Source organism: Callionymus lyra, chromosome 17 (genome assembly GCF_982586985.1).
Source record: "Callionymus lyra chromosome 17, fCalLyr1.hap1.1, whole genome shotgun sequence".
NCBI classification, from domain to species: Eukaryota; Metazoa; Chordata; class Actinopteri; order Syngnathiformes; family Callionymidae; genus Callionymus; species Callionymus lyra.
Genome location: NC_141834.1, coordinates 11,556,402 through 11,579,522, shown reverse-complemented (window position 1 = coordinate 11,579,522; position 23,121 = coordinate 11,556,402). Strand labels below are relative to the sequence as shown.

General features: G+C 38.4%; 1 protein-coding gene across 1 annotated transcript in view; it reads right to left on the bottom strand.

The window, feature by feature from the left end:
* The window catches only part of gabbr1a (gamma-aminobutyric acid (GABA) B receptor, 1a), a 123,948-nt gene that overhangs the window by 77,639 nt on the left and 23,188 nt on the right, over positions 1–23,121 (bottom strand). The window contains exon 7 of the mRNA XM_087779176.1: positions 11,891–12,051. Within this exon, the coding sequence (XP_087635302.1) occupies positions 11,891–12,051 (161 nt within the window). The remainder of the gene's footprint in view (positions 1–11,890; positions 12,052–23,121) is intronic.

Genomic DNA, 23,121 nt, shown 5'->3' with positions numbered 1-23,121 from the left:
GGGTGAAGTGGTAATCACTGGTGAAGACGGAGGAATATCTGGTTTAACGGCGTGATTGACGTCTCTCCGGTTAAGTTGAGATTCAAGGGAGTAGCAAGAGGTGTCATGTCAAGATGCTGGAGCGAGGTGTTTGGTGATTCGATCTGGTCTCCGCCGCCAGACGCTTTAATCATCCACTGCGGCTGGAATAAAAATAATGGGCGACGTACAAAGAGCAGCGATGGGTCAGAACGTGACCATTGGGTTCTGAGATGGTGGTTTTATGCTTTTTTTTTCCCACCATGACTGAAGTACCTGGAAGATATTCTTAAGCTTAGAGACCTTTTTTCGCCTCGGTTTCACGCGGTTACCAAGAAAGCTTTTGAACCAAGAAAGTGTGAATTGAATACATTTAAATAATAATGATGAAAAACGAACCACTTTTCGTGACTCTAAATTGTGTGACTGTCAGTTTTTGTCAGTATAAGGGTTAAGAAAAAAAAGCCCTGCATACTGTATGGCACATTCTTTTCATAATACTCTATTGAAATTCAAAAGCATATATATGTATTTCATACAAATAGAACATCCTGGAAGCTGCCGAGAGAGCATACAAGGTGTACTCAAGTCCTGTTATATATTTTAGTTTATTTTATTGTTTTTATTTCAATAAAGTGTGTAGAAAATTAAATTATTTAATATTTGTATTCATACAAATATTAACGCCTTTTTTTCACTTTCGTGTTGCAATATAACTCCCGGCCACTCGATGGCATCAGTTATTACGTTCTCCACAACTAAAGTCAAGATGAAATGGCAAGATATCCCGTCGATGACTGAGGACGAGAGGATACAGTCCACACCAGCAGCTTTTACAGCTGATGTTTGGACATATCTTTGTTTGAAAACACAGTCCCATCTTAATATTCTTCAGCAATGTATTCATTAAAAAACAACAACAACAACAACAACAATTAAATATTTGGTGCATTCAAAAGCATGGGATGAATTTAATTATCTTAAATGTTAAAGTAAAAGCCTAAAAGCAGGGGTGTAAGAAAAATATTGATACGTCATTATATTGCGATACTTTTACTTTTTTTGCTTTTAAATCATAATTTATTTTTATTATACGTTTATAAAATGTGTTTATAAAATAAAATAATTTGAACTTTCTCTTTTGTTTTCAATTTACATGCAAATATTTAAATTTTAAAATATTTGCATGTAAATTGAAAATAAAATTTAAAAAATCTAATTATTTTATTTTGTAAAGTTTTTCCATTTTTGTGTTGCAATAGAACCTCCAGCCGCTAGATGGCAGCAGTCATCACTGCCTGAGCGGCTAAAGAAACAATGAGATCTCGACAGTGACTGAGGACGAGAGGATACAGTTGACTCCAGCAGCTTTTAAAGCTGATTTTTGGACATATTTTGGTTTAAAACATTTGACAGCAGTTACGACTTCGTCAAGAGTCATGTGGTCTGTAAATCCGGCAACACCAGAGTCAAGTACTCGACGATACTACAAATATATCCTTATATATATATATATATATCGTATCGTGGTACACATCGCCATATATTTGCCAATACACACTCCCATTATGTATGCTGACTGAATAGCAACTTTTCTACATTTCATTTTCATTCATTTTTCAAGGTCAAGGCATTTCAATTCGGACCAAAGTTCTAATCTATCCTGAGTCTCTGGTAGACGACGGAACTCCTCGGAACCTTTACCGCAGCCGAGGCCGACCGGCCTTTTAAATAAATTGATTCCGTTATATCTGGGTTCCTGCCCTCTTAACTCCTGACCCGGGATTTACGACCGCAGTCAAAAGTTAGCAACAATAATAGATTGGCTCGGCGTCGCTCTCTGGCTCAGCTTCCTCCTCATTACAAGCCTCCTCAGCACCATTCCCGCTGCTCCAATTTTCCGATTGCTAATATGAATGAAACCATTTTTTTTTCCTCCATCAAAAAAACACAAGTCTTATCATTGTCTCAGAGGTATTTCGAAGATAAAGCGTTTTAAAATAATCCAAGGCTCGCTGGGATTAAAAATAGACGATTGCAGCAAAGTCTGTCAAGTTAGGTTATTCTTGTTTATTCTTGTGCAGCGGCGTTGTCTCAGGGAACATTTCACAGACAGATCTCTTCAAAAATGTTGTTTATGTTTGGATGTTGAACACATATTTAACAACACACAGTTTTTCTAGTTAAAATAGGATTTATTAACTGAAAGAATATTTGATTTTTTTTTTTAAGCAAGTAATGCTTGGTATGTTTTCTGCTACATTTAAATGAAAAATAATTAAATTAATTCTAATTAATATTTTACAGCAAAAGTCCTAAATTCCTTCCTACATGGATTCTGTAAATTCAAAGAAAAATTAACTACACTTTTTTAATGATTATTTTTTCATTTCATTCTTCCAATTATCTATTAATTGTTCACCACATATTCATTTTACAGCTGAGGTGTCAAACTCAGACAGATAACCAACCACATCCAAGTTAAATTAAGAACTTAATTTAGTTTAAACAAATACTACACCACCGACAACAAAATCAATAAAAAAAATGTTGATTTTCATTTGTTATCCAGTGTCCATCAATCCGCGACATTATTCCTTTTTTCTGTATTTCTGGATCCATCTCCAAAAAAGCTCTTATTGTGAACAAACACTAAATGACGAAAACAACGTGCAATCCAAGCTGCTGAGGGGCCACGAATGGATTTGGTCCCCCCCAGGGAATTCAGTTTGACACTTGTGCTCTTAGAGGTTGCTCGGCGAATTAGTGCAACACGTCTACTCCAATTTGGAATTCACAAATCGAGTGTGGGAGGAGGACACCCACACAAGGAAGAACAGAAAAAAAAAAGGACCGACCTCTCATCGACTTCTGGTGACTTTTTCAACAGATTTATGTCAAACAAAATGAGGCAAAAACCTGATGAAAGCTTACAAGAATATGATCAAGCTGCCCTTAAACCTACTTTAATTGCCAGTAAATGTCCTTGATGCCTTCTTTTTAATGCTGACAAAACGATATTACAAAACTCTGATCACCTATGGAACGCCTTCGGTAATTCAGCGTCGGTTTTGCAAAAGGCAGTTTCGTCTTAAGGTCTCGGATAATCACTGCAACTGTGTAAACAGCTTTGGCCCTGACAGGCGAAGCAGCCTCGCAAAATTGATGCTATGTATGCATCAGCAACCTTGTGCAATGCAGGGCAGATAAGCTGCAGCCCCTTTTTTTTTTTTTCTTTTTTCCAATCAATTAGCACATCAGCTGACTTCACAGATCGCTTCCTGCCGTCACCGAAGCCGTTTAATGTGCGCACGAACCCGGTCTATTTCCGACCGATCTCCAGGATACGGAATCAAGGAGAAATTAATATTTAAATGCTGATTGACTCGGAGCTTTACTTTTTTTTCTTTTCGAGCGCCCGCCTTTTTCCTGAGGGGCGTTTGTGTTTCCCCGTGACTTTGTGTCGTGGCCGCCCGCTGAGAAGAAGCTTGTTAGCTTTTTCCACCGCAGCCGCAAGAGCAATAATTCATTCGACGCCGCGCTAATTATCCGTGAAATCAAGCCATTGTTACCACCCGTGCACCTCAGCTTTTAAGAGCTTATTTTCAATAATTAAAAGTGTAATTATTAAGTAAAGAGCGTGACCTTGCGGAGCTATCAGGAGTTTTTTTTTTCCCCTTTCCCAGCTCGAGGTTAATGCGGTTCCATCACGACGATTCCTGGTTTTCCCTTTTTTTTTTATAGATAGAGGTGGATTCAAAGTTCATACGAGTAAATAAATTGCAATTTGATTTATTTAGGAAGTAACGACAGGTGACAGGAAAGTAAAACAACTCGATATCGTCCCTGATTCCTTATTCACGCGATCAATTGAACACAAGATTGACCCATTAATAATGTATACAGTCGATCAACACGAGAAGCTCCGCATTTGAAACGCATACGTTCCGATTCGTTGGAGTTATTGCCGCTGCCAAGGAGGTCTCGTGTTGTGTATCTGTCTTAACAAAATAATTGAGTAAATCTTTGGAATGACAATAAAATCCTTGGACTTAAAAAAAGAGGCTAAACATAAAATGTAAACAAGGGATACTAGATACAAGTATTCATGTAAGAATTTTGATTTAAATCTTCTACTTTTCTGGGTCGATTTTCCCCATCTTTGCGCACCAACGCACTCATTTTTCACCGTTAAACGCTCCGTCTAAAATACAGTTATTAAGCATTCGTTTAGAGATAAAGTTATTAAAGAAGTTCGGTCTCGCTTCGCTTGGGCTGCCGCCTGCCAAATCCCCTCACGCGGCACGCGCCTCATGCACAATTAGCCTCAAAACAATTCTGACAGAACAAAGACTAAAGTCATTACTATGGTAACACTTTCACAGGAATTTTAATAATTTCCAATTTTCCACTTGTTTTTTATGTTTTTTGGACATATTTTCCGTTCTATTTTTTAGCAACGTCTAAGTACCACCACCGCTTCAAAGTAACTAGTATCGCAATAGTATTGTATACATACCTGTCGGTAACCGATCATCATCATCATCATCATCATCATCAACATCATCATCATCATCATCATCATCAATGAACTCTGCTCTGTATTCATTTTAGAATCAAAAACCCCAAGAATCAGAATCAAAGATTTGAACCCCTAAGATATAAGTGAGTAAGAAAACATGCTTCATTTGTACAAGTCTCAATATTTATTAACACTTCTTTTCAAAATCTTAATTAGTAGGAGAACGACCCATTGAACAACAACACTTGGACCACAAGAAAAATGGGTCAATGGTTTCAAGAAATCACTTCTTTTTTTTCCATATCGATATTCAATAGCAGTGTATTGATTAAAAAATAGGGTTTTTTTTTCCCTTTTCAAGTCCTATTTTATATTAATCATACATATTTTATGGTTTATATGTCAATAGTGGGTCGTATAAAAAAAACATTTGTACAATTAAGATGCGAATATTAAGATCCTGGCGATGACTAAGGATGAGAGGATACAGGAACTTTGCTGATGCTGATAGATTTGTCAAGAAATTTCAATTCTTGGCGCTAATGGTTTGAGGCAAGACACCTGGGCTGTGTCCCAAATTGTGCACTTCTCCAAGGGCACTGGTTTACAGTACACTGTAAGACAGTGCGTGTACTTGCCCAGTGCGATAATTTTCTACATGTAGTGCTGTCTCAACTTAAACACTGCTGCTACGCACTTGGGGGAAATGACTCCACAGCTTCTTCTTCTACTACTTTTTAACGCTGATTGCAACCATCCTTTGGAACACTATCGCTGACACTTCACAGCGCTTTTCACCAATAGAAACACGTTAATAAAGTAAACCTCATATGAAAACGTCGCAGTAGTTCATTCATCGTGACGTTGCTCCGTTTTGAAGTTATTACTTAATAAAGTTCTCTCCAATCTGAAATCTCACGAAACGAGATTTAAATTAAACGGTTTTAACGGTTTAAATTAAACAGTCTGACGTCACTCTGGTGGAAATGTCCTCCCCTAGAAGCCCTAAATCAGTTAAGTACTTAAATGCTAATCGTGAAACAAAATAAATATTTATGTATGAGAGTTACTTTTGCCTTTAGGTGTTTTTTTAATGTGTACATTAAGCAGGAAACCTTATTTTTATTATTCGTTTTAATGTACAAAACAGGAGTTTCAAGGAGTTTGAAATTTACGTGAGTCCTTGAATGCAACTCATGTTTTTGTGACCAATCAGAGCAGAGTGGGCGTGGTTGCTTGGACGAGACTTCTTCTCAGCCAAAACTGTGCATTTTTAAGTGGGCGGGGCTTAAGCGTATTTTCTAATGTAAATATCTTTATTAATTGAGAGTTTTGTGGAAAAAGAAAAATACTGATGAGTATAATGGAGGTCCTAGAACAATTTAAGAGACACTTAAATAAGCACATTAGTTGTTTTTCATCGTGTTATTATTGTTGTTGTGTTGTTTTGTCGTAACAGTGTTTTCTCGAGACATTTACGCCGGTATCTGCTCTGAAGACGCATCGTCAGTGACGTAGCTTCCGTTTAGCGTCATCTACGTCACTAAGATGGCACTACATTTTCGAACACTGCTCATTGGGACGCGCTTGTGCACTCAAAATATTAAGTGTCAGTGCAGAAGTAAGCGATTCTGTCCTATTGAACCATTGTCCTATCGGTATTTCAAATGCTTAAAAAAGGTATTGAGCCGTGAACATGAATGTAGGACAATAGTGCAAGCAACAATATAACATATACTTTATATACTTTGGTCGTGGTGTACATAAAGGAGCTTCCATTCAAGCTTTAACAGTTGGTCCTTCTCGATCACTTGCATGGCTGAGTTATGGGATACATCGCAATAATTCCTCGCTGTAAATTGCATCCCTTGTTCTTTCTCCCGCGCAACAGTGAAACGACATGTACAGTTCATGCACTGTGGCAACATCAGAAGGGACAGAACTGTGCTGGCAGTATATGGCAACAAAGCCGAAGGTTCTGATCAAGACGAGCTCGCTCGAGTGAAAACCGAGCCGGATTACCATGAATTTATCAGAGTCTTCTGATCTTTCTATACGTCGCGGAGCCGAAGGAGGGAACTGCGAAAGATGTTTCAAAATTTTCCTCGGCTAAGCTTTAGACCTCGGTCTTTCTTAAACCAAAAGCGAGCACAATTAATACTGATTCTACAAGAGAACTATTGAAATCCCGAACCTGCCGAAGTGAAAAGAAGAAATGTTTCAATAAAGGCTTCAGTCGGTTAAACAGACAAAGAGCAAAAGCCCGATACATCCATCTTTTTTAACCTTGAAGCTGTGTTTTCCCCGGCTCGGATCCTTTCTTGATGTTTCTGCTCAGAGGTTAACAGGCTATAAAAGTATGGTGTTTTGAAGCATTTTTTTTCCCCATCTCCACGTTTTCCGCGAGCATTAAAATAAAGGAAGATTACTCTTGCAAATATCACGGCTCTGACGGCGAATAGGCTGACAGCGACGCCATAAAGGCTGGAGCGCGACAGCTATTCTTGGAGGTCTTTCTTTTTTACAACCCTCTGGGGTCGCCGACATTTCCACTTTTCATTTCTATCTCTATTCGGGCGACTGGTGGTGGTGGTGGTGGTGGTTGGGGGGGGTTGCGTCTGGATCGGCGGTCTGGAATGCGGAACACGTTCACGGGTTAGCGCACGTGTGGGTTCACTTCCACAAGAGTGCAGAAGCGTGTCGCAAACTCACATATGTGCCCATAAATCAGGTGGCGTCCTTGGCGCTGATATTCGCTCATCCAATATCGATACCGAGGGGGGCGAGGAGACTTCTCTGAGGGGAAAACGAGGAGGATCCCATGACTGTCGTGTCATTACAGACCATAATTGCCCGCCGGATTGAATTTTTTCTAACCCGCGAGAAGGGCATGAGATGAGAGCCGAGATCGATGCGTGGAATCTTAAAAGCCACATCTTGTAAAGTCTTCATAATTACGCCCGGCGTCGGACTTTTTCCCTCTAGCGACGAACACGGGTTTTTTTTTTGGAGAAGGTGTCATGGCCGCCAATTAAAATAAACAGCAAAAGTGAGGAAAAGCACCTCGTTCCACCGTCATCTCCCCTTCCGTCACTGTTAATAATTCATCAAAGTTTTGCCGTCGCCGCTTTGATATATCCATAGCAACGGCCCGGACGTGTAAAAGAGCGTGCTGTGCACGTGAGCGCGTCGGCGCCGGTGCGTCGATCTCACGAAGCGCTCGAAATAGTACGATGCCCACCGCCGGCGTAGCCAGGGAAGCGAGCCATCCTGCTACCTCTGGGTGTCTGCATCCATTAAAAGGACAGGCTGGGATTAAGTGTTGAGCTTCATGAATATTGGATGATGTTGAACAAGCAGAGGACGTCGCTGCGATACTCCCGACCCGTTAGTAGTCACAAACTGATGCGAGATCCTCAAAAATCAGAATCACACTCGAATCAAGAATAACCTGCGGCGGGTGCGTTGGCGAAAATCTGGCGATAGGGCGGCGAGACGATACGTTTTGATACTGTAGGAAAAACAATATATTTGTAGTATTGTCCGAGAAATTGATTCTGATGTTGCAGAATTTAAAGACCACATGACTCTTGACGTAACTGCTTTCATTTGTTTTGAAACCAAAATATGTCTGCTATAGCTTTAAAAGATAAAAGTTGAATGTATCCTCTCGTCCTCAGTCATCGCCATAATCTTGCAGGATTTCATAGTTCCTTTAGCTACAGGGGACATAATAAATAGGGCTGTGTATTGGCAAGACTCTGTTGATAAGTATCACGATTCAGTACGATAACGTTACAATATGTTTCGATACTTAAATACATTAATATTACTTTCCAATAACTTACAGACCACATGACTTTTTACGAAGTTGTGACTGCTTTTGTGTGTTTTGAAACCAAAATATGTCCAAACATCGATTTTAAAAGATTTAAAATAAATAATAAATAGGGCTGTGTATTGGCAAGACTCTATTGATAAGATAAGTATCACGATACAGTACTATATCGTTACAATATATTTCACTACTTAAAATAAATTAATATATATGCATTACTTTCAGAGAACTAACAGACCACATGACATTGTAAGAAGTTGTGACTCATTTTGTGTGTTTTGAAACCAAAATATGTCCAAACATCCGCTTTAAAAGCTGCTGTCTCCAACTGTATCCTCTCGTCCTCAGTTATCGCCATGAAATAACAGCATTTTATTGTTTCTTTAGCTGCTGAGCAGTTATTGACTAGGGTTGTGTATCTGCAAGAATCTGTTGATACAATATGTATCACAATACAGGGACAGAAACACGATATATTGTGATACTTTAAGAACAAGTATATATTTGTAGTATTATCGAGTACTTGACTCTGGTGTTGCTTAATTTACAGACCACATGACTCTTGACGAAGTCGTAACTGCTTTCATTTGTTTTGAAACAAAAATATGTCCAAACATCAGGTTTAAAATTAGCTGGAGTCGACTGTATCCTCTCATCCTCAGCCACTGCCGGGATCTCATTGTTTTGTTTAGCTGCTCAGGCCTTGATGACTGCTGCCATCTAGCGACTAGAGGTTTTTATTGCAACACAAAAATGGACAAACTTTATAAAAATAAAATAATTTGAATTTTCTCTTTTGTTTTCAATTTACATCCAAATATTTACATATTTTCATGTTAATTGAAAACAAAAGAGAAAATTCAAATTATTTTTTTTTATAAACACATTTTATAAAAGTATGATAAAAAAAAAAAGATCTATAGATTGTTGAGAAAAAGTACCACAATATATGTAAATATATATATAAATACATGCTTTTACGCTTTTATTTTAACTTTGAAGATCATTTAAATCATCCCATGCTTTTAAATGCAGATTTATTGGTTCTTTAGTTGTTGTTTTTTTAATGAATACATTGCTGAAGAATATAAAAATGGGACTGTGGCAGAAAATAAATGGCGATATTCAAGTGTACGGATCTTTCCGAACACCACCGCTGGAGACGTGAGCAAACAAAGCCGGGGTCGACGCCTCGTGTTAATCTAACAGTTAAACAAAAAAGTTGCGCCGCCGAGAGATCTCCTCGGATGTGAAGTGAGTTATAATAAGAGGATGAGAAAACACGAGAGCTAATTAATCCAATCTAGTATAATTGCTTTCCACCTCTCAGAGGCTAAGATCCTCATTACAATTCCAGCCAGGTGACAAACACTCGCAATTAGTAAATATTAAAGTCAACCCGGTCGGAGACGGGAATATAAATTCCCTTCCTCTCTTTCCTGGAATTAACCAGCGCCGCTGACTGTGAGCATCTTTATTCAGAATCATCTCCAGTCGTAGGCGCGACTCCTGAAACGCCGGGATTTTTTCAATCCCTATGAAATCCCTTCATAGATGTTTATGTGTATATATATATATAGCAGCGATATCTGCAGCTTCAAGGCGGTTTATCCCACATTTGATCGCAGGTAGATCTGCAACGCATGTGAATTTTCAAATGTATTTATTTTGAAAAAACCTTATTTGTTGCCGAGGTTTGCTTCAAGAGTAACATTGTTGCCATGCCAACTCACTTTCTCTCTCTCTCTCTCTCTCTCCCTCACTCTCTACCATTTCCTCTCCTATTTTCTGACACAGAAAAACACACATGCTATCTTGTCAAACAGCATTCCGATGCGGGGTCATGAACGCCAATCAGAATCAACCTCATCTCTTTCCTCTTCCCGTCAACCGCCCGGGCTCCCCCGGCCCTCGTCGACTTTCCCGGCCAAAAAAAACAAAAAACGATTGATATCAAACCCTCGAGAGAAAGAGGGAGAAGTAGGATGCCGGTGATTGTTTGACTCAAATTGTATGACTCTCACTGCTGCTATTAGAGGCCAAATAAAAAAAAAAAACCCTGAGAACCTGCTCCACGATAACACTGAGAGTTGAACTTCCAATTCCGATTGTGGTCTAAAGTGGAGCCGCGAGGGAGCGAAGGTGGATTTATCGTTTATAAATCTGTTGTCTTAATTGATGATTCATGATTCATGAGCGGCAAATGGAAGCTCATTTATTTAGGGATGTTGTGATGTGTTAAATGTTGTTCATTAGCAGATATTTTGAATGATAAATCCCTGATCGTGTCAATGTGTTTTTTTTTCCCTTTCTTTTTTTCTTTGTTAGGGATCTCTCCAGGGATCGGACTGACACCTGAGGAATACGATACCGATCTACTTTTGTTTCGGCTCTCACCTACGACCATGAAGTTGAGGTCAAGACAAGGAGAGGTGATTATTCTGGCTCGTGTCTGGGAGATAAGGTTTTTTTGCAATCGCCCCCCAGAGACGTCGCCTCTCTCTTCACAAGGTGGTTCAGGCGAGTGAATGCAAGTCCACTCCCGCCATGAGAGGACCGGAGTTCTGCTATTTCCTTTTAAGAGTCACCAAATAGAAGTTATGTATAAAAAGTCACAGAATTTAATAGATAAAAATGGCACCAGATAAGTCTTTTTTAATGGCAATTTTTGTCGAACTCACATTGAAATCTGTGCATCACGGGCAAGAAAGCAAAACCAAAACTATTAAGTTGAAGCAGGGTTCCCTGAATGCATCGCACGTCATACAACATGTTGCTTTCTTGCCTTGTTGCGAGAAATTTGGCATGATTTCATATAAATGTCAATGTTGATTTGATGAGGAGGTCGTTTTCCTTACAGTCTAACAGCTGCTGCAACCTATTTCTATTCCTTTTTCTTTTGCCATTTTTATGTATTAATTCAATTCTTTCTGGTGACTTTTAAAAGAAGGTTTTGCTCATTAATGCCACCGAGTTTGTTTTATTTTTCCGGTGCAATATTTACGTATTCTTTCTTTTAAAAGGATGTTTTTCCCGAGAATGCATTCGTTTTTTTGTTTTACTTATCTGTTGCTATTTTTTTGTATTGATATATTTATTTCTGGTGACTTTTAAATAAATGTCTTTCTCCTATTTTTTCTTCTTCTGGTACCTTTTGTTTTAACGTAATATTAAATGTCTTGTTCCTGAATCCAACCCTTTTTTTTTTTCTTGTGGTGAAAAAAAAAATGCGTTTCCATAGTAATGGATAAACTGAAGTGTGTGGATGGATACAGTTTATTTTTAAGTCCGCTTTGAGGGTTGGTCAGAAAAAAAAAAAAAAAGTAAAGTTTAATTTTATCTCTCAAGACGCTTTCATCTAAAATAGCTGTATTCTCTCAGAAGATGTTAAAATTCCACAACAGCTTAAAAAAAGGAGATGATGAGAAGGGGGGGGGGAGGATCTACAACATCTGCACAGTCCAACAGGTCTTCATAGGAACAATACTTTTTTTTTACTTTTTCTCACTCACCATGCTGTCGTAGTGGATCAGCTCCAGCTCGTAGTCTGGCAGGATGTCGGTCCTGTTGTTCACCAGGTCCAGAGCCATCTGCGCCGAGGGCATGCACGCCTGGCCACCCGGCCAGCCTCCGCTCATCGGGAACAAAGCTCCGATGTACAGCTTCTTCTTCCCTGCGGACGGATGGAGGAGGAGAAGGAGGAGAAGGATGAGAGACGCCCGGAGGAGCCGCGCACACCCGCGGGCTGGACCCCTGCTCTCCCCCCGCATGGTTCTCCCCAAGGTGAAACAAAACACCGGAGCAGGTGGATTCCAACGGTTTAGATCGCTTTTTTTTTGTCGCTGTCACTTGAACGCAACACGTGTTCCAAAAAAACACCCGAAAAATAAAAGCGTCCACAGAAAGGGGAGTCAATACATCGTCACGATGTTATTTCTCGTCCAAAGTCAAACACAGTTCAAGTCTTTTTTTTTTTCCCACCCGGACACACAGTCCAACTTTCAAAGAATCCGCGGATCCATCCCTCCTCTCAAAGAAACAAACACAAAAACCACCATCGAGTCCCGGTTACGCATCTTTTGCTCAACAATACGATGCGTATTTCTCGTCGCCATGAGAGAGAAAAAAAAAAAGCGGGTCAGAGAGGATGATGCGATCGCGGAGGAACAGCAGGAAACATCTCCTCGCGTTAACGTCGAGCGGATGAAACGATTTTTCCGGAGAGAGAAAAGAGAAGAAAAAAAAAGAAGAAGAGGGAAAAAGCAGCGCTAGAGCTCTGCGTCTGATCCACTGCAGCACCGGCAGCTTGATGCGTGTGTGTGCGTGTGTGTGTGTGTGTGCGAGCAGAACAAGTGTGAGCCAGGAGAAAGCCTGAAATGTATGCCGATGGAGAGAGAGAGATAGAGGAGAGAGGGGGTGGGAAGAAGGGATGGCTGGTTTGGAAAAAGGGGGCGGCTCTGGGCAACAACCAAAAAAAAAAGAAAAAGAAAAAAATCTCCTCAAAAGATTCTGAGCTGAACTTGAACATCCACAATTCTTCTCATTTTGGTCAAACGTTTGCTTCTTTTTTTTCTTTTTTTTTGTCGCCCCTCAATCGATTCCCAGATCAATCGATCGGTGCCGGTGGGTGATGACGAATGGAAACCAAAGGTTCATTTGTCAAAAAAAAAAAAGGCTCACAGCTCGAAGATGTGCTCAAGATACGTGACGTCCTTGAGAAGGACCCCAGGGACATCCTGGCTACCGAGATACAGGAGAATCTACCCCCCCATCACACCCCCCAACCCCAGGTGGCCACTTGGATGAAAGAGGTTCTGAAAATCAAATGCGAGACCCTGGAAAAGGCAAGAATGGCCCCTTTTTTTTCGAACATCTTATCCGGAAAATATGGAGCATTTGGGGGAAAGTTTAAAAGAATCTGTCGGCCATGTTTGAAGGGGATTAAAGGCTGTGCGTGGACTAAGCTCTTGTTTATTCAAGATGACATGCAAACAGCTTGAAACTCCAACTTGTGCGAGTTGTTTAAATGCATGGTTGAAGGTTTCATATCTTTAGCCAAGATGGACTGATCCAACTTCTTCCAATACTATATTATTTTACCAGCATTATATCATCATTTTCTCTCCCTCAGACCGACTCCTAATTCGACTCTTAGTGGAATAATTCACATCAACTTTGTGATGGTTATTGATGCGACTTATTGACCCGTTTTTCTCGCCCTGCATTACTTACAGGACAGCACATGAGGCCGCATCGATTCGTTGCTTTCAAATATATACAAACAAAGGCGCAATTAAAATCCTGGAATGTTGAAGAAAATGTTTTTTCCAGTGTCGGGTTTATAGATCCAAACTACACTCTGATTTTAATGTCTAGTGTTATAGGCATTAATGACCTTTAAATAGAGGTCAGATGATTTTTTATTTATAAAGCCATTGTATAATAAAGGTACAGTAAATAAAGGCCAGTAATATTTGTTTAAAATAAAAATAATATTGTGATGGAGAATTCTATTTCTGGTGCAAGAATAAAGGAAATATTTCATTTATTTACCATTGCGGTTTGAAACTAGCAACCCAAGTACCTTCAGACCACTAGTACAACAAAAATCGACTTATATAATGATCAAACTATACAACAAAGCTGTGGTAAAATTCTGTTACCACATAGAATATATTTTCTTCATTGAATCAGATCAATTTAATTAAAACAGATCAAATAATATGTTCCCAAAAATAGCTAAAGCCAAAGAAATATTATGAAGGAAAAAATGAGTACTTTAATATCTTGAGTATTTTATTTCCATCAAGAAAAACCAAGGGACGTAATTTCAACCTCTTTTGGTTTTACTACTTTTGACTCAAAACTTACACAATTTAATCCTTTGTTCCGATTAAAAAAATAATAGTTTTAAATATATAACCCAGTCTTTAAATGATATAATACTTTTTGAAACGTATTTATATCTTTAACCGTTGTGCTTCCTCAGGGTCAAGGTCCCGGCAAGTCCGAGAACAAACGTGTTCGTGGTATCCCTTGTGTTCACCTTGACGCAGAGGCAACACAAGGCATACCACAAACACATTTGTTCTCGGGCCTCTGAGATAACACAAGGGTTAAACTTCATTTCACCATTTTATTTCTCTATTTCTATGGAGCATCCCAAAATTGAATTTTTTCTTTCACTAACAGATATAAAAATAAATAACATTCAAATTATATTTGACTTCTGTACGAGATTAGGCAAATTAATTTTTAAAATTGTTAATTTATTATATCTTAATGGATGTAGTTTTATCATGAAGTAGTAGTAAAAAACATGAGTGTTCTTATTTAAAGTGAGATAGAAACGGTTCAAGGGAGGTGAAGAAGAAAATGCAGCCAGGGTGGAGAAGGTAAAGGAGAAGAAGACTAGTGTTGCCCCCCCTTTAAGAGAATATATTCTGTCCATTTCCGTCGTCCACGTCTACCTTAAAGAGTGCAGTATAAATGCAAACAGGCGATTGCCTCATATTTCATCCCATAATATATGAATAAAGTTACCTAAGTCGACTCCACGTCTGCAGCCGGGAGGGTCAATATTTTGTATTCATGATATTGTTTATTAATGAAAGTATACTTTGGCTCAGAGTTATATTCTCCTGAAACTTGGCAAACCCGTTGTAAACCGAAGGCAAAACACCGGGTCAGTGATTTTCTGACCTGAAGTCAAAGAAATGCTCAGTTTGTCGACTCGAGAAGCAGCAATTAGAAGAAAGAGTTTGCGTCGAAAAACCACCAAAAGTTAAGAAGCTGTTGACTCAACGAGAAGAGGGAGAAAAATACGAAAAAAAACACACCAGTAAATAATGTAATCAGCTTTGGGCAAACAACAATTAGAATAAGGATGAAATAGAAAGTATCTTTTAGTCCTTAATATTAGAAAAAAATGGATTTTTTTCTCTCTCTGAGCGCTCGACATCACAGCAGCTCTGAGTAAACACGGCTTTATCTACCGAGAAACTTTGGACCCATGCGAGGAGGTTAATTGCTTCTCAAAGTAAACACCTGCCAACTTCTACCCTCTGTAATCCAGGAAGCAAGCAGAGGTCCAAGGGTGTTCCTCACTGATGTGGAGTTCTGTGGAGTTTTAAGCCCCTTTTTTTTCCACTCGGTTTTTCCACAAACTTGAGATCATTTATCTGCTTAAAGAAATAAGTTAAAGCGTACTTTTGCTTTTATCGCTTGGTTGTGGTCGTTTTATTGGTGTCAATCGTTTTTCAGGTCATTAGAATTTACAGTGTAAACCTGCACATTTCATGTTTGTTTTTTATATTGAATTGCAATTGATTTACTCCAGTAGAGTTTCTTTAAGAAAATTATTAGATTAGACTAGATTGAGTGCACGAATTCTCCTCCCGAGATGCAACACTAATAGACCCAGGGACTTATTCATTGTGCTATTAGGCTGTTTAATTCTGATTCTATTCATCCGTCCGTCCGTCCGTCCGTCCGTCCGTCCGTCCTTCCATCCATCCATCCATCCATCCATCCATCCATCCATCCATCCATCCATCCATCCATCCATCCATCCATCCATCCATCCATCCATCCATCCATCCATCCATCCATCCATCCATCTATCTCAAGTGTTTTGGATGAATTTAAATGTTTTTTTTGTTTATGTACTGAATCTGAAAGTCACTTTTTCAAGGCAAAAACGTTGGCTTCTTTGTTTAAAAAAAAGTTCTGACTATTCTTTACCATAAATTCCTTCTATCTATCCTTACCGACTTTTAGGTTTCCACTGACTAGAACTAAAGTAAGTAAGTAAGTAAGTAAGTCATTTTTATTTGTATAGAGCTTTTCCAGACCAGGGTCACAAAGCACTTAAACAATCAAAACAATATTCAATAAAGTATATACTTTAAAGGTCAAGATAAAACTGATAACACAACAGGAGTTCCAGAAAATCAAGGAAAAGCCTGAACAAATAGAAACGTCTTAAGATGTTTCTTAAAGGAGTCAGTAGATCCATCAGCCCTGATCAGCCATCAGCCCAATAACTTACAGACACAATCCATGTTATCTTTGTGTTTGTCAAATAATCTGTGGTCCTTAAGATTAGTTTAAACACTGGAATCTTTATACATCATGATATAGAAAATAACTTTTATCTACTTTTAAGTTAAGTCAGACATTAAATAGGCCACGAAATGACTAGGCTTCCAACAACTGATTTTCAATTGGATTGTTTATTTAATTCAAGATGATTAAAAATATAAAACAAATCCAAAATGTACACATTCGACCAATAGTTGTGACCCTTGTTTAGATTTAGTGAATATTTTGATCAGTACGTCCTCAGTAACAGCAGTTTTAAGTCTGCAAACCTCTCAAATACGAGCAAACTAGTGATCGTATGTTTTATCGGTGATTTAGAAATGCCAGTAGAGGGCATTCAAGAGTGTAAGTGAGAGGAAATGCATGCTGGGAATGTTTTTCAAGAACCATTTAACAACTAGAAAAGCACTGAAGGTGTTGACACAAAACATTAGTAATGGAACCCTCATTTATGTTATCATATCTTTTTAGTGACGCGAATCATCTCTCAAGTCTAAAAAAGTAGGTCAAATTTCAAGTGGGGTCTAAAGTTGGTGGAAAGTCAAAATGGCTGCTTGTAGCCGAACTAATTCAGGAGTAAGAAAAGGGCTAAAATAATATTTGAACTTCTGTAGGTCAATCACATTCTACGGAAGTGCTTTCAACTCATTAAGTTCAGTTACTTTTTCCTTCTTATTGGTGAGTTTAATCCATCGGGTTAACTCGCGGTGACTCTTCGCACAACTTCCTGTTACTCAACTTTAGTGTTTAATCTTATAATCTATAGCGCCCTCTAGATTGACTTTACATGGAAATTCGAAAGTGGTTTTCAATGCAAAACATTCAAGCCACCTTGAAATTATTTTTTCCCAATGTTATTGCAATATAGAATTGTATATACTGTAGTATCAACAAAACACTGATGTTTTTGGGACAGGAAGTAGAGTTCTATAACTCGCTCACACAACAAACAGAAGAGCACAAAAGAAAACTCTCCTCTGAAGTTAATGATAAATCCTCTTAATGTTTTGGGTCTAAAGTATATCAAGGGTCATTAACCTCCTTAATGTCGGGATTGTATTCACGGACCGACCTTCGGATGAAACAGTACAAATAAAATCAACTGGAGTTTGTGTTTTTCACTAGTTTAAAGGTTTATTTTTACTTGACTGAACATGGCATCTAGTCGTGTCAAGAGTAACTACAGTATTTTTTCTAAACAAATAACCTTTAAGACAATAATAATCAATAGTTTAAAAATGTGTCTGTTTGTACAAAACTTTTTTTTCATGAAATATTTACATTAGAAAATGGGATTAAGCCCCGCCCACAGAAATCTTGTTGACCATAACCACTCTGCTGTGATTGGTCAAACAACTAGGTTTGTCACCGCGCATATTAATCCCGTAAATCTCCAACTCCAAGGGACTCGTATTATAAACAAAGCGGGGCGTGATTACAGCTGGCTATAGGAAGAGTGAAGCCTTTACCTTGTCATGATGGCTCTCGTAACCTCTCGTTCGCCCAGATTTCAGACCAGAGGGAGAACTTTATAAAGTAATAAGTTCTAAACATGGTCATGATGAGGGAAATTCAATATTTGAAAAATGTGTCAGGATAGTTTGCACATTAGTTGCCCTTAAAGAAAATCCTTTAAAACTGTTAATCCGTTTTTGAGTTATTCCGCTAACCTCTTATTCGCCACTTAGCCTTAGCTACAGATCTCCGCACGAATCACAACAACTCTTTCATGAGAGAGTCAACTTCAACGATAGACATCGTGCACAAAATCCCGCGAACCCACCGTCTAACTTCGCCGTCACTATCGTCCATCACGGACCGAAAAGGGGGAAATTTCACACACCCTGCCTGGCATTGTTGGCGCCGGGATAAAAGCCTTCAAGGAACGTCGTAATGAAGGATAAAGCCGCTCATTATTTGACGACGATAAAAATCTACTGACTGTGTGGGACGTCGACCGAACTCTTTCGTCTTTATTTTTTTTTTCTTTTTCCGGCGGTTGCGTCAGCGGCTTAATTACATGATAATGTCAGTGTTTTCCTTTTTGAGGACGCGCTCCCTCCGCCAATGTCTGAATACATCATTATTTTCCCATTCTGAATTAAAAGCCCTCTGTAGTTAGGCAAAAAAGAATATGACTATTACATAACCGCGGATCATTAACTCAATATCATTAAGAGAGAGGGTTTTTTTTTATTTTTTTTATTATTTTTTCCTTTTATTCGACATGATCTAACTGGGCTGCTCACGGCCTCCTGGTCCTCGCCGTCACCTCAAAGTGCCATCAATTATTCAGGTGTGAACTTTATTTTCTGTCGAGCTCCTGCCGACAACACACACACACACACACCGAACACACAGTGGCGGGCACGGCAGAGTTAACAACCCCCGTGGAGGCAAATGACACTTTCAGCGAAGACATTATCTGTGACACAGCCTGGAGAAGATGTAATGGAGACACGAGGGCTGTAACATGCTGCTTAGTTCGCTTTAATGAGGACCTTGTGTCGAAAGCATTCTTCACTTTTACACACTTTGGCAAAAAGACAAAAACGGCTTCTTTAGAAAAGAGTGCGTTCGCCGTTTATTACCGTTTTCGAATGTCGCAATTCCAGCGACTTTCTCTTTTCGGAAATGCCCCGGACATACAAAAAAAGAAGGAGTGCCGGGGATGACAGGTTGAGGAATGGCTCTATCTCCGACATACAGAAATGTTATTATTATCACAGGGCCGTTCGTCGGCGGCAGCGCAATACCTGGTGCTCAATACTCCACAGCAGCCGGGTTATTACAGTCATACATCACGAGGGCCGAGGCTGCTGGGTAATGTGTTAAGCATAGGTGTTCATTGATCAACTGGAAGATATACCCTCGGCTGTGAAGCTTTACCATCGACGGACAATTATTTGTACATTTTTCACCCTTTTTTTATGGTCCAAAAACATCACGCGGGTTTATCAATAAGTGGCTGAGAAATGTAGCTTTAAAGATGCGACGATGGATGTATTTTTGTCGCTTTAAGTTATGAAGACCAGCAAAGAGAGAGGGGGGAAAAAACAACTTATGATTTAAGATGTGCAGGGTTAAGCGTTCGCCTCATTTGAGAAAACAAATGATTGTATCCAATTAAAGTCCTGCTGTGAAATGGGTAAAAAGTGGGCTGACGCCGTCAAAGGCTCCCAGTCGAAGCCCACCTCCACACGCCGCTGCTGCTGTTGATGTCAGGCCGCCGTGGGATTCTGACTCGTTTCTTCTTCTTGTCAGCACGGGGGAGAAGTAATAAACTGCAGCGTTGATGTGGCACGTTTGCTATAAAAATCTGGATCGGAATCTGCTCGCTGTCGATCTACGATAAAGTTTTAAAAATAGGCTGAATTATCACACTTTTAACGTCAACTTTTTTATTTTATCATGTGTCCACTTGTATCATATAATTATATTTTTGATTAAATTTAATATTCATTATTTATTTCGATGCTATTTTATGGTAATGCATCTTGTTTTATCCTAATGTATTGCATTTTATATTTATTAATTTCTTTTTATTTTATTCGTATTATTTCATCCTTATATTCTTTAACGCCACTGCAACAAATTCTACCGGCAAATGAGGTTTTCTGAACTTGATAAAGAATAATAAATGTAATAAATAAGTAAGTAAGTAAGTAATAAACTCAACTGAAATTGACTATTCTTTTTTTTGTTACTATTCTTACTTTTTAACAGTATTTCTGCCCAAATATTACAACATATTACATGAAATATACATATCTATATAATATATATATCTGAAATATATACATAATCTTGGTTCTATATGTTTAATTGTTGTAATATTCTGTTATTCTGTTATTTTGTTATTTTGACGAATATAACAATAGGATTAATAATTTAAGAGATGATATCTAAATATCTTAAATGGTTTTCTTGGTAATAACCATCATCTCTGAACACTGTCATCAGTGAGCAGAGAAGCAGATGGAGCACGAATGCTCCTCCCATGATGCAACACTAATAGACTCAGGGACTCATTCATTCCTCGTGATATTAGATTGTTTAATTCTGAGTTTGTTGGCAGGAGTGGAGTGAAAAGACGAGTCTATTCCACGTTAATCTTTGTATCCTTTTCTTTGTTTGTTTCTATTTAGATTTAGATTGTGTCATCTTGCCATTTCTTTTTATTGCACTTTGTTGTTGTTCCTTCAGGAATCTATCGTCTGTGTTGCTGTGAGCTGGAAAAACAATCTCCCGAAGAAGACCGCCAGAGGGATCAATAAAGTCACACAACTTCTTGTATCAATATCTATGACAAAAACAGCTTTTGTGTTACAAAACTACGGTTTGCGGAAAACTAATTTTGTTTATCAACATTTTCACTACTTTAATGTACATAAACTCAGGGAGCCCCAACTTTTCTTTTGCACCCCAGACCAGAGTAATGTCGGTTTGTATTCACAGACTGACCTTAAGATAAAAACAGTAAGAAATGAAAAGTAGCCTCAACTTAAACTTTTGTCTTCAGGCTAATCCAACTTTTTTTTAAATATGTAAAAACCTTTCGGACAGTTAAAATCCATTCAACAGAAGTTATATAAATAAATATATTTTCCTTCTGTTCGGCCAGGACCAGTACCAGTCCCCAGACCAAAAGTAGATTTATTCAACTATAGCATCTTCTAGTTGATCACCATGCATGCACTGGTCACTTCAAAGTTACATTATTGACTAAAATGTTGAGAATAACAGCGACTAGAAGAACATGTTCTTGAGAACTAAAGTAGTTATACTATAAAAAACTATATCGTTTTTTTTTCTTCAAATGAAGCTGCTGGATCTTACATTTTTCTTTTTAAAATAAGCGTATTAACAAAAAAGTTTGAAGACCTAAATAGTACCATTAGTCTGATGAAGCTTCATGAAGCAGTGTCATTATTTTCATAGTCCACTAGATGGCGGTCTCTGCACTATTTTACTTTTGTTTTGAACAACTGTTCTAATGAAACATCACATCATTTTTAAACAGATGGCGCCACCAACTGACCCCTAAACAACATGACACTGCTTCACGAAGTTTCATCAGACCCTCTGTACAATTTAGGCCTTGAAACTTTTTTGTTTAGAGGTCAGTAGGTGGCGCCATCAGTTAAAAAATGATGTGATGTTTCATTAGAAAAGTTGTTCAAAACAAAAGAAATAGTGCAGAGACCGCCCTCTAGTGGATAAAAAAGAATGACACTGCTTCATGAAGCTTCATCAGACCATCACTTCTAAATAGACAAAAGGCCGCCTTGACGCCTTGTGAAAATGTATTTGGAAAATTAGGAATATATATGAATTATGCTTTTTTTCTCGTCCCTTGTGTCCACAACAAGTAGACGGTGAGACTGATTTTAGTCTAGTTTTCTACCTAAAATGGAGGCTGGTCAGTATTTTTAAGCCATTTTAAAAGTGCCACGGTCACTTTTGAAGTCGGTATTAAAGTGCAAGTTATTAAACTTTAGCCTGTTGCTAAAGTGGCTCATTAGCTTTGCATGAGACGACAAGAGCTTTAATGTCATCAAATGTAGTTAATTATGGATGGAAAAAAATAACAAGAGGTAAAAAAAACTGCTGCAGCTTCCTCGAGCGCGACACACACACACACACACACACACACACACACACACACACACACACACACACACCAGGCAGACTCAGACAGGCGCAGGGTATTAACCTTTCTCCTGCTGAGGAGGCAGTAAGTGGGTGGTGATGGCATATGGAGAGGAGCGGGAGAAAGTGAGCGGTGCCAGAGGGAGGTCAGTGGTGCAACACAAGATAGATTTCTATTTCAGGAAACCCTCTTTTTTTTTTATATACCAACTTCACGGTTAGTTGACGACGTTTGGAAAAGTTTGCTCGTGTTTTTTCAGTGTCACTTGAGACGTCGTCGTATAGGAAGAGTTTTTTTTTTTTTTAAAGTCATCAAAGCAGCGACGTTAACACGGTTCACGTCGTAGAACAGGTGATGAAATCTCGCAGCAACCATGATATCTATCATCAGATGAAACGGCTGCATCGGGAGAATATTTCTGACCCTTTGTGGGGGTTTTATTTCGAGGCAAACCTGAGCAAGCATGTTTTCTGGAGCTAGCGTTTGGTCGCAGTCGACAGAATTGATCGTTTTCTTTACAGAAGTTGACAAACGTGGTCGTACACTATCTGGAGTGAAGTGGAGCGTCAGCAGATTCTCCTTCTTCATCTCTAGGATGTGACACGTATTATATTAACTTAACCAGTGATTCATTAAGTTTTTCACTTTCACAAATAAAATATACATTTTAATGTTTATTTATCTATATTTTTAATGCAATATTTCTTGTTTGGTTGACGGATTGATTTGTCTTGTGCCACTGGTTCAATTGTCAAAATAAAAAAATATTATATTGCTTCTTCATATGATACACACCATCTTTATATTCATCTTATGAATAAATTACTCTTTCATGTTTTAGCACATTTTACTTCGATATTTATAATACATTATATTGTATATTTACAATTAATTGCACTATAATGAAACACAAATACATTAAAAATACTGATCAGAATAAAGTCGTACAATACTGAGAATAAAAATAAATAAAAATTTGGGAAGAGT